The sequence below is a fragment of the Pleurodeles waltl genome, chromosome 4_2, assembly GCF_031143425.1.
Source record: "Pleurodeles waltl isolate 20211129_DDA chromosome 4_2, aPleWal1.hap1.20221129, whole genome shotgun sequence".
NCBI lineage: Eukaryota > Metazoa > Chordata > Amphibia > Caudata > Salamandridae > Pleurodeles > Pleurodeles waltl.
This window is the reverse complement of record NC_090443.1, coordinates 93,881,174-93,893,208: the sequence shown is the minus strand read 5'-3', so window position 1 is coordinate 93,893,208 and position 12,035 is coordinate 93,881,174. Positions and strand designations below refer to the sequence as shown.

Genomic DNA, 12,035 nt, shown 5'->3' with positions numbered 1-12,035 from the left:
GTGGGAGGTTGCACCATTTCTCAATAGGATTCCATTTGTTTATTCTCATCCCCAATTGGTTCAGTGGAGCATTCTGCACCAAGCTCAGACCTCTGCAGCTGTGTCTGTGTGATGGCCCGCCACATCTGCTCATGGCCGAGGCCCAGACTGAAGAGTGTGACGGGGAAGAAGTGATTGTGTTTTCAGAGAGCAAATCTCTTGTGCATGGGCGCTCTGTAGGTCCTGCCATTTGAGGCCCCAGTCCCACAGCGCCACAAACAGTGATGAAGCTACAAACACTTCTACAGTAAACATCATGAGCCTAGCACCAAGAAGGTGAAGGTGGGGAGTGCGGGGGTCGTGAAAGAAGACCACCTGATCTTCTACTGAGCCACCACCGCTCTTGCCCCTAGACACCATCTTCGATGTGCTATTGACCTTCCAAATTTAAAAATAAAAAAAACAGTTTGGTGCATGAGGTCTGCAAATTCAGTTCAGAGATCATTAACCCAGATAGACACAGGCCCACTGTGTCCCCACGGCTGCAAATCCAGCCTTGAACCAGTGTTGGGTTCTATGTCATAGTTTGCAGACTCAGTACAGGATTTGCATACTATGGAACTCATGTCCTCCAGTCATTTTAGTCCACAGACTTTGCTTCGAGAACTATATGCACCATTTTGGGTGTGTTAGGTCAACCGATGTCGATTTAAATCAACACACTATCAACACATTTGGGAGCCATTTAAATACAAAATTATGCAAGGACACAATTGTTGTTTTAGTGCAGAACACCTATGCAGCTGATTAATGGAATGACTACTATATTACAGCTCTGAATCACGGCTGAGAAATCTCAACAGGGTATTGATAACCATCTCCTCCTGAGAAAGTGATTTGCAGTGAGGAAGGTAAGGAAATGAGGAAGCAGACCAAGCATTTACTGCGTCCGAGTTCTTCAGTCATCCAGATGGAGCAAGTCACCTGGGGCAAAGGGGAACCTATGTCTTCAACCATGAAACAAAGTTTCAAGTCGAAGGACGAGAAGGAGTACCTCATGTTCCTGAAAAACCAATGATTAAAAAACAAACACCAACAAGTCAGGAATCAGAAATACCCTTTGATCCTGCAGAATACACCACAGAACAACCATCCATAAGGGTCCCATAAGCGTCTATACTTATTGCATGAAGTAGAAATTTCCATCAATGTATGAAAAGATTATAAGTCCAAAGAAAAAAAAACACTGAAAAATGTTTCTTTTGAGACCCCTAAAAACTCAATAAAAAGAGCTGGACTATTTATTAGCAGCTAGGCCCTAAAAGGCCAACTCCACTGGATAGGCCACATTGCTGCGCAGCAGGGAAGGACATGCTTTTTAGAAGTTGGATGCTGCACATCATTAAAAAAAACTGAAATTCTATTTAAACAAACACTGAAACTTACGTTTTAGCTAGGATTTGTGCTAATACTTAATATATTATTTAACAGCAATGAAGCTCACTTAAAATAGTTATGGTACAGCTGGGTAATTAGGTAAAAACGAAAATTCACACAAGTTTGCCAGTTACGGTTAGCATCGTAATCCATAACTAGCCCAGCAAACAGTAACTCACCCACCATAGACAATGTTAATGACCCCACAATATTTATGAAAACAAACACCAATTAACATCACATAAAAGAAAACTACATTAAATAGCTAAAACAATTCTATTACCTTAATGTAAATTATAATGCAATATGTAATCTAACATGAAAGATTATGCCAATTATAACTATTATTTGCTACAGTAAAGCCCGAGGTCATGAGCATTGCATTTGGTGTGCGGCTTACGATATGATTTGCGATTTCATTGTAGTTAACCATAACAAGCGAGTTTCAGTGTTTTTCAATGGTTTATCGGGAGAATCCTGGTCCACATCTTCCCGCTATATCAGCCTCTGGCTATCTTTTACATCATTAGTATATAATCAATTGCATGTATTACCTAGAATAATAGGCTTGACATTAACAGACGGGCCCTCGACTACAAAAGTGAATCACTGCTAAGAGTACTGCTTGGCATTCTTGGAACCTGCAAAAGCAAGCAACATACAATAGGTAAGGCATGGGAGATTTTCAGCTACATACCTTTAGATCATATTTTTTATGCACGGTGAGCCTGTGGCTGAACATGTTCCGCATTATGAGTATGTAATGATCTTCACTTTCCACAGTGAGACGGTACATTCCCAAGAACTGTGGCAGCAGAGTACTTCCATGACACTGCACTATGTGCTAGAAGAAGGGAAAGTGTGGACGAAGTAGAAAGGAAATGAAAGCACTGTTAATGTGGCAGCTCTCAGATTATCAGTTGGTTTAACTGAAATGTAAAGGTTTAGCGTTGATATCCATAAATTTAACACGGTCAATATCTTTGTGAATCACAGCACAACATCAACCGCTACGAATACAATCAAGTTATCACAATTGCCGGGGTCCACAAATCTCCAGAATAAAACCTATTAAACATCATTTTTTACTGTGCTAATACACAGGGGTATAGAATTCATGTCGCTCAACGCCCAGGACATGCTGTCAAGTGTAAAGAAGAACAAGCGAGCGAGAGCCTTAAGGAAATGCAGTGAGCTCAGACTGCATTTCAGACAACGGTTCCAGATTACAAATCTGTATATGTTGCCAAATTGTAACAATTTGACGCTACTCATAATGCTCCCAGAATGTTACCTGATTATATGCAAAAACATGTATAGATTTGAAAGCTTAATTGGTGACTGTTTGTTCTTAAAATAAAATATACGCAAAAAAGTGCAAGTTTGAAAACCATGTTTTTAAACCACATTTAGTAAAACGTGCTTGAGGCGTGTCAATAATTTTTAAAAGTTCAGTAACCACAAATCAGTGTAAAGAAATACTTATGGGCAACATTAAGTGAAGTGGGGTGGAGAGTCAGAGCCGAGTACAATAGTGTGTCTTGGAGAGGCAGTGTGTTGTGGTGTGGAGTGGTGTAGAGCAGTGTGGAGAGGTGTAGAGGGTTTTGCGTAGAGTGGACTAGAGTGCCGTAGACCGGAGTAGATTGTCAGAGTGGAGCGTCAGACTGGAGTAGAGTAGTAGAGTGGCTTGGCAGAGTGAAGTGGCATAGTGTGTCAGATTGGAGTGGCATGGAGTAGTGTGTTGTAGAACAGAGCGGAGTGAAGTGGCAGAGTTGCACAGCGAGTCAGAGAGGAGTAGTGTTGCAGAGTGAAATAGAGTGTTGTAGAGTAGAGTGGCATAAAGTGGAATAGAGTGTCAGAGTGGACTAGAGTTTAACGTAGTAGAGTGTCAGAGTGGAGTATTCTAGAGTAGTGTCAGAGTGGAGTAGTGGCTTGAGTGAAGTGGCATAAAGTGCAGTAGTGCAGAGAAGATTGGCATAGAGCACACTGGTTTTGAGTAAAGTAGTGTGGAGTGCATTGGCATAGAGCACAGTGACAGTGTGGTGCAGAATAGATTGCACTGACACTGTGCAGTGGCATAGAGTAGATTATTTCAGAGTAGAGTGGAGTGGTTCAGAGTGGAGTGGTGCAGGGTAGAGTACAGAGGTGTAGAATGGCATAGCGTACAGTGGAGTACTGAGGCGTAAAGTGGCGTAGAGTGCAGTGCAGGTCCGAGTTGCATGGAGTTATGTAGAATGTATTGGCATAGCGTGCAGCGGAATGGCAGAGTTGAGAGGTGCAGAGTAGAGTGCAGTGGTGCATAGTTGCATGGTGTTGAGTTCAGTGGCAGACAGTACAGTCTTGCGAAGTAGAGGGTTGTAAAGTGCAGTGGTGTAGAGTGGCGTAGAGTAGAATAGAGTGGCGTAGAGTGCAGTTACATAGAGAGCAACAGTGTAGAGTCCAATAGCGTGCACAGCGGCATTGAGTTCAGGGACGGAAAGTGAGGTCTTGCAAAGTAGAGTGTTACAGAGTACAGTGGTGCAGAGTAAAATAGAGTGGTTAAGCGTGAGGTGCTATAGCGCGCAGTGGCGTAGTGTTGCAGAGTGGAGTATAGTAGTGCAGTGGTTCAGAGTGGTTGGCACAGAGTGCTGTGGCATATAGTGCATCAGTATTGAGAAATGTAGCGTTTAGTGCACTGGCGTAGAAGGCAGCGATTTAGAGTGGTGTAGAGGGCTGGTGCGTAGAGTAATGTCGAGTGGCAGGGCATAATGTCCAGTGGCAGAGTGCGAAGTAGACTGTCGTACAGTGCAGTGGTGTTTAGTAGAGTGGCATACAGTGCACTGGCTTGGAGTGCAGTGGCAGAGTGGTGCAGAGTAAAGTAACAGAGAGCAGTTGTGTAGAGTACCGTGGCGTAGAATAGAGTGGCGTAGAGTGCAGTAGAATAGAGTAAAATGGCATAGAATACAGTGGGGTAGAGTGCATTGGCATAGAGTGTAGGGATGCATTGGCATAGACTGCAGGGACGCAGAGTAGATTGCAGTGGCGCAGAGTGGAGAGCCAAAGTGAAATGGCGCTGAGTGGAGTGGTGATGAGTGGAGTAGCACTGAGTGCAGTGGGGCTGAATAAATTGTTTCAGAGTAGGATCGAGTGGTGCACAGCAGAGTACAGTGGTGCAGAGTTGATTAGCATAGAATGCGCTGGCATAGAGTGGAGTAGTACAAAGTAGAGTGGAAAGGCGTAGAGTGCAGTGGGATAGAGTGCAGTTTTGCAGAGTGGCATTGAGTGCAGCGGTGCTGAGATGAGTGGTGTAGAGTGCAGTGGTGAATAGTAGAGCAGTGGGGGGTAGAGTGAATGGACAGTAGAGTGGTGTAGAGTAGAGCGCAGTAACAGTGTGGAGTAGAGTGGCGAAGTGTGGAGTGGTATAGAGTGGGGTAGAGTATGCATGGTATGGTAGCGGTCTGCTGTTACTGAGAGCACATCTTCAATTGCATCTTCAATTGAAATCACCTTTACAGTTGCACAGACACAGTTTAACTGATAAAAGTATAAAGTGCACAAACAATGTGTGGAAATGTCATCACCTAGTGTATTCAGTTGTTTTGATCGTATTAAAATATTTTCACCACAGATCTACCAAAAATGTGCTTCTCTGGTGCTTTCTAATTCTGACATACTGTGAAATAGCTGCACAGTTCATTTACAGACATTTGCAGTAAATAGGATTTGGGGAAGGGACGAACTCAAGCTAGAAAGCCTAAAACAAATACAACCACCAAATAGAAAGCAAGCAAATGTGAGTTACAAACCACAAACCCAAAGGTAAGCAATGGGCGGAATGCATTCCCAGGTAAGATTTCTGAATGTCCCCAAAATGTTGTTAGCAAACCAGGCAGCTGCACTGTCTGGTAGGCTTCGACTTAAAAATTAGGGGCCCAAAAGTGGGCACACTGGTATATGTCTGTTACAGGACAATGAATATGACTCAAATGCAGAGTACTTAGTACACACCAATATGGTTGGGCAGTGGTTCACTGTGGTCTCTTTCTGTGATGTCTTGCTGAACTCCCCAGGTTCTCTACCTTCTAGTCCGTCAGCGTGTACACTCGGGCACAGAGGGCCTTCACCGATCAGATCCTTAAGCTATCTACGGGTCCAGACACCACACCACAAGGTGACTGCCAAATCGTGTTTATGTTGCTTACGAAATACCAGTGTAAAGTGTATTTTGTGAACTAGACAAAAACAAAAACAAACCCAGACCAAGTGTATACTTTGACTAGCACAAAAAACTGGTGCACTAGTTGAGGCAGTTTTTACAACCCTATTCGGTATCCCCGTGCTACCGCCCACCATGTTACAACATTGGTGCTACTTGCCTGAAGCCATGGCTCTGAGGTAAAGCAGCAGTGGCCTCGTCCACAGTGCCTTTCCTTGGGGAAACCCGTCCAGCAGGACCTGCCTTCTTCTGGTGTCTTGATGACGCAGTGCACACCACCTGCATTCTTCTCCTCCAACAGGCCGTCGCTTCCTGGAACTGCCCAAAGCCAGCTTTCAGCTCCAACCTTCTGACCGGTCCTGATGCAGTTCTGCAGTGCCTCCTTCCCCATTTTGTCATCTTCCAACCTTCTTCCGCAACACGCTCTCCTCAGCTTCGTTACTCCTTCAGCTTTCTGGTAAGCATTATCTCTCGCATCCCTGCCTTCTTGAAGCTGAATGGCGGAGAGCTTCCCAATGACTAGAACGTTGGCCCGAGTCATTCATGCCACCGGGGTCCCTGCTGCAGCATATCTTGCCCGTTTCTTTGAACTTCTCATTAGTGTCCTTGTATTGGTACAGATTTTCTGACTTTCAAGAGGAGTACACAAGAGTTTGCACAAGTAGGTCTGAAAACTAGACTTTGAATTTGATTTTTGCATACATTTCCTCATGCCAAAATCTGCTGAGAAATTCCAAATTCACTTTCCGGCCCCTCCCTTTTTTCCCCTACCCTGGAAAATGATTTACTCTTGCCATTGTCTTGAGTAAATTTCCAACATTTTCCAGTGTGGGATGGCCTGGTCAAGAGCTGGTGAATACCCCTAAACATGCAGTCTGTTGGTGATCTAAAACTCACAGGGCATTCCAAGCCTAGAACTACCACTCTCCATTTACTTGCAGCCACTGTAGATTTGCAGAGCGGTAGCTAATACAGAGTATTGCTACAATCTAAATCCTGATATAAAATGAGCCTTGGCATTATTAGAGGGGCTATTATCAGAACTCATGTATATATTTATAGTGAGAATGCTGCCATAATTTGTCATCTCACTACATAGCACCAAAAGGGAAAAGTGGTTTTTTTTTTTTTTATAGGACTAGTAGATTTCTGAACCATCCTGTCCTTTGGACAAGAAGGTATTTAAGAAAAAAAATCCACACCTCTGAATATGCACAGTTACCAGCTTTCCTAGTGTCCTTAGTCATCATCTATATCAATTTCCCAAAGAAAGAAACATTCTAAAAATGACAATCATAATTTCTATTCCACCGGCTATATCCAGTAGAATTTGTGTGTCATAAAATGCCTAACATTCCGGTGCTTTTGTAGGCCCAGAATAATTTGTGAAAAGATAAGCAAAGTAGAATTCAAGTGTTACAAATTATGACCATCAGAACTTCTGTCAACAAAATCAAGGTGATGGATAGAATGCCTAAATTAGTCTCAATCACTGGCAACGCTCAGGCCACATCCGAAGACATCATTTTTCTCCCACCACGCCACCTCAGTTTGGACCCATCCATCTGCAAATCAGTCTTGACCCATCTCAAATGGGAACAGTTCAGCCCAAACTGCTAGACCAGGTCCTCGTTGAACTAGAACACAATCAACCCATAACTGTGATATCAGCAAACAAACACTGGGTAAAGCAAGCTTTGCAATCACACACGTATCTGCCTTTGTAAGCTTGAGTATGCCGATATGTCATCTGCCTTAGGATGACTTCATGCAATATGGAGAACACACTGATAATATGGTAATGCAAGCTGGCACTCCATTAACTGATGGTTCCTTCATAGGACAATTTTAAAATATACAGTTAGGTTATGTACAGCAGCTCCTGGTGTGCAGAAAACCCTGTTCATGAAGGTCTGGCAGGCGAAACATGGAAGCCCACAACACAAAATGGATACACACAGGCAAAGATGTTCCTTGCAGGTTCAAAGAAGGGTTGCCCCTTTCCAGTACAGAGGGCTTCTACAAGACATGCTGTTAAAGAAAACTTGGGAATCAAATGACTTATAGGTCTGCTTAGGTTTATAATAGCAAATGTTACCAGTGGACAGAGGAGCTTATTGAGCATGTGGCAAATGCAATAACTACGTAGGCCATCTTTACCTGTTAAGGTACTACAGGTGTCTTCAGGTGCATTAAATAGTGTGTTTGGAAGAGTGTTCAAATATTCAGATTATTGCTTAGCAGTGAAAAGGCTAAGGCGAGGTTTTGAAGTGTGAGCAAGAGTGCGGTAGAAGATTTTTTATAGTGTAGGCAGATACAGATAGGAGAAAAGAAGCCAAATGAGCATAGCAGCTGACAACAGTCCATTGAAGGGCATAACGTAAATATTTTACAGGCAGCTAGAAGGCGTGGAAAATTGTGAGACAGCCCATTATCCAACAGATACCTGAATCTCAACAACTGGTGTGAAGTGATAAGCTGAATGTGATCAGAGTTGGTGTAATTAAATGGAGCAATAGGAAACCAAGACAGTACTAAGACAAGTTTAGAACACATGAGGCAGACTTTGCATAGAGAATCAGTACTCTTCGTAAGAGTGTCCCTTGTAAGGTGGGCGAAAGGAGTTATTTCCGGTCAGGTGCTCCCACTCTCGTAGCACCCCCATCACCAGAACCCTCAGAGCACCTCCAATAGGTAAATGAAGTGACATCTGTTAATCACAGAAGTAGTGAAACATACTCACTGAGATTTGGGTCTGAAGGTTGGGATTTGAGAACAGCAGATATAAGTAGGGTATGTAGTCTGGGAATAAGTGAGAACGATCTTAAAAAGGTTGCACAGATCATAAACTTGTGGCGCGTTTAAAGATCAATAGATTGGCACGTGCAGCTGCCCAATGAGCCCATGAACTGTGGAATCAGCACCACATTGTACAGTTTGTGGACACTTCCCAAACCACATAAGTCCCCCAACCCATGTACTCTGAAGCAGAGACTCCGGAATGCTGCCACGACCTAGCCAGAAGAAGGCCCACTGCAGCCAACAGTGTGAGCTAGGACTGCACGCCGATCTGAGAAGGGTTCAAGTCAGCCTATGTTGATTGCTCTTACTTGATGGTAATGGGACAGAATACTGTGAACATCTGCAACATCTTCACTCGAGATCTCCTTTATCACCAGCGTTTTATCATAGGATAGAAGGAAGCGGCCATCTTGAAATTCACTCTCGCTGTAAGGTGGGATACGGGTGACTGAGACCTGAAAAGGAAAAGAGTTAATTTACAAACGGGAAAAGATGACAGATAAAAACAGCATACAACTAAAATTATTAACACCCTGGGTACTTCAAATGGCTGAAAAGGCAACATTGATTAATTAGCCAAAAGGGAGAAAGATTTTCATCAACTGGAACCAAAGAATACACCAGAACATGTAACACCACATGCCTTTTATCTACAGAAAACTGGAGCAACATAATTAAAATGCTAAACCACATTGCAGGAATTACCTGAAGGCATGGGGGTTGGTGACCAAACTTTAGTTACCGTATTAACAGACCTCACAACAGCAATTGGAAGATTGTAACCTGTGTCCATCTGGTGCCCATCATGAAGGGAGGGCTAGGTGCTACCTCAAACGTTGGATTGTGCCTTGACCTGCTCAAAGTCAAATTGATTAAGGAAATTCGGAGGGAGGAAGTGTGGGGAAGAGCTGGAGTTGTGTTGGGGTGTTTATTATCTTACAAACATGTTTGCAGTATACCGTTGAAGAATAGCAATTTCGTGTGTTTTGAACAATAGCTACCTTACACGAACTGTAGGAAATTATGCCAGAGTGAGGGTGGGGGAATGAGTATGTACTAAACACAAATATTGCCGTTATTCATGTGTTAACTTCCATTTTTATGGACCAAAATTTGAATACCTTTAATGCTAATAAAACAATTAAAAAAACAAATACATCTTAGCACTTGGTAAAAAATGTGCCATATAATACCTAATTTAAAAACCCTGCTGTCACTGTAGAGGAAAATGAAGAGAAAGATGCTTGTCAGATAAAAAGTGCATTAGCTGCACACAATTATATGCTCTAACCTTAAAAGTCGAACTGTACTTAGCAGTTTGGCTCAGTCTCAGATCTTTTTTTAACTGAAAAGTATGACATTCCAAAGGGAAACATATATATGTATTAAAAATAAAGGTTAAAGTAACCTAGTTATATGAACATTTCAGTGAAAACGTAACGTTTTAAACTAATAAAAATCTGAAATTCTTAATTTATAGTTATATCAAGTAACTGTAACTTGTACCCTAAAATAACTATAACCCATCCACCCGCCACACAGTTTTGTGATCAGTGATGTCATTTCAGATGTTGCAGTGATGGTATCAATGATGTTATAGAAAAAATGAGTAATGTAATATGTGGGAGGTCGCTGCTAGGTAGTTATAGTTAGGACAGCGTTTCCACTGGAAGAGCTTTTGGTTTGCTAATAACTTTGACACAGTTTGATAAATCTTCCAGAAGACTTCCAGAAAAAGATCATCCACATCAGCTCCTTCCTGGAATTTTTTAGGGTAATCTGTGAAGTGGGAAACAAAAAAAAAAAGGAGGTGTCTCAAAACCAAATGCTCTTATCCATTTTCTGTAGATGGTTTTTGTAATGCGAGAAAGCGGCATGTTTAAAAAAATAAATAAAAATGTATTGGTGGCTGGTACAAAAAAAGGGGGGTGCAGCTCCCCACCCCCTCTCCAAGCCTCTGAGACCCTGGGGACCCTCAGCCCCTGTGGCCAGCTCCACTATGCTGTCACAGGGAGACCACTGCCGGGACACTGTTTCCTTGCCCACAACAGCATAGTCAAGGAAAATTGTCTGCTCCCGCCAGGTAGGAGCAAACTTTAATTTCCTTGCCCACACTCCTGCGGGTATGGAAAAACATTCTTGGTGCCGAGCAAAAAAAAAAAAAACAGCTGCTCCTGCTGGGTGTGAGCAATGCCTGGTCCCACTGCACCCAAGGTGTGTGTGGTGAGTGCCCCCGGTGGGCACAACAGGACCCCCTGCCGTTAAAGGAGCCGGGGGATCGGATCCCCAGGGCCCATCGTGGCTCCACAAGGGGGACACGTGCCCCCTCTACTTTAGAAGTATGTTTTGGTCCCAGGGAATAGTTGGGGTACCCTGGGCCACTAGTGGCTCGGGAGGAGGGCCACGAGTCCCCGTCCACATCTAAAACAAATTTTAACAAAGACCCCAGGAGCTGGGGTCCCCGTGCCTTAGGGGTTGTGAATGGAGGTCATGCACTGCCCTCCCGTTAATAAAAAAAGAAAGGCCCTAGAAGATGGGGTCCCTGGGGCAGAGAAAGGCTCAAGAATGGGGTGTGGGGGGGGGGGGGGGGGATTGCGTACCATCGCCTATAAATATATTTTTTAAAAGCACCAGAGTGAATAATAAACGAGCGGCAGAGCCGCTCATTTATTTTTCACTGCTACATTGAAAGATCGCACAATAATGCCCAATAAGGGCTTTAGTTGATATACTTTGTTGAGCTTTGTAGTACCCCTTTCCTTCATTGTCAATGAGGAACCAATTGTATTGCTTGTTTTTTGGAGTAAAAATGCAACCTCAAATTTTAGATGCAGCAGATGATGTTGAAAATTCTTTTTTGGTGGAATGAAACGCAGTAGAGATTCAAACTTGATAATGTAACCACTCTGAATCACTTGGAAAGCCCCCTCAATCGTTGTCATCTTCCAGATATGTTGTTACATTCCCTCTCGCTGGAACGGCAAACAGAGCAGATGAAGCATTGAAATCAATGTTTGTTGTTTTGAGTCCAAAATTTCCTCGGCGTGGAGTCTCTGAAGGATTGTTAAGGCTGTTGCTGTCTGCCTTTGTGCGACCTTCTTGAGTGATGTGTTTCCTGATGTTGTTGGGATTAATGATTTTGCTTCTGTGGATAATAAGGTCATTGAAGGGGGTACAACACTGTCTCTGATACTGTCTGGAATCCCTACAACAAAACTAACTGCGATAAAGAACAAGTTACTTAACTTCGGTAACACCTTCTCTGGTAGAAACTATCTAGCCGCAGATTACTTACTGCGGAAGATTCCCCGGCATTAGACTGAATCTGGAAATATTTTCATGCACAGTACCCCTGAGCACTGGTAGGTGGCATCGTTTGGCTCTGCATGGTGTCGTCGGCACCAGAAGTGACGTACACGGTGCCTATATGGATGGCACCCCAGCGAGCTGATGTCCGTTTCTTTTCAGTACTTTTCATGCAAGAGCGCGGAGCCATGAACAACACAGGACACTGGAATGGAAGACTAGGTCCCTGAAAAGGGAAAAGCCCTGAACATAAAAACATCAATTCACAGAGCAGGGAGGACAGGTCCATCAGTAAGGAATCTCCGCTAGATAGAGT

At 43.4% G+C, this 12,035-nt stretch overlaps 1 protein-coding gene across 2 annotated transcripts in view; it reads right to left on the bottom strand.

Annotated features, from left to right (window-relative positions):
• Positions 1–12,035, bottom strand: part of PIP4K2C (phosphatidylinositol-5-phosphate 4-kinase type 2 gamma) — a 369,084-nt gene that overhangs the window by 227,009 nt on the left and 130,040 nt on the right. For both annotated transcript variants that reach the window (XM_069230812.1, XM_069230813.1), the window contains exons 4-5: positions 8,722–8,868; positions 2,114–2,260 (exon numbers count right to left, since the gene is read on the bottom strand). In XM_069230812.1, coding sequence (XP_069086913.1) covers positions 2,114–2,260; positions 8,722–8,868 — 294 coding nt within the window. The remainder of the gene's footprint in view (positions 1–2,113; positions 2,261–8,721; positions 8,869–12,035) is intronic.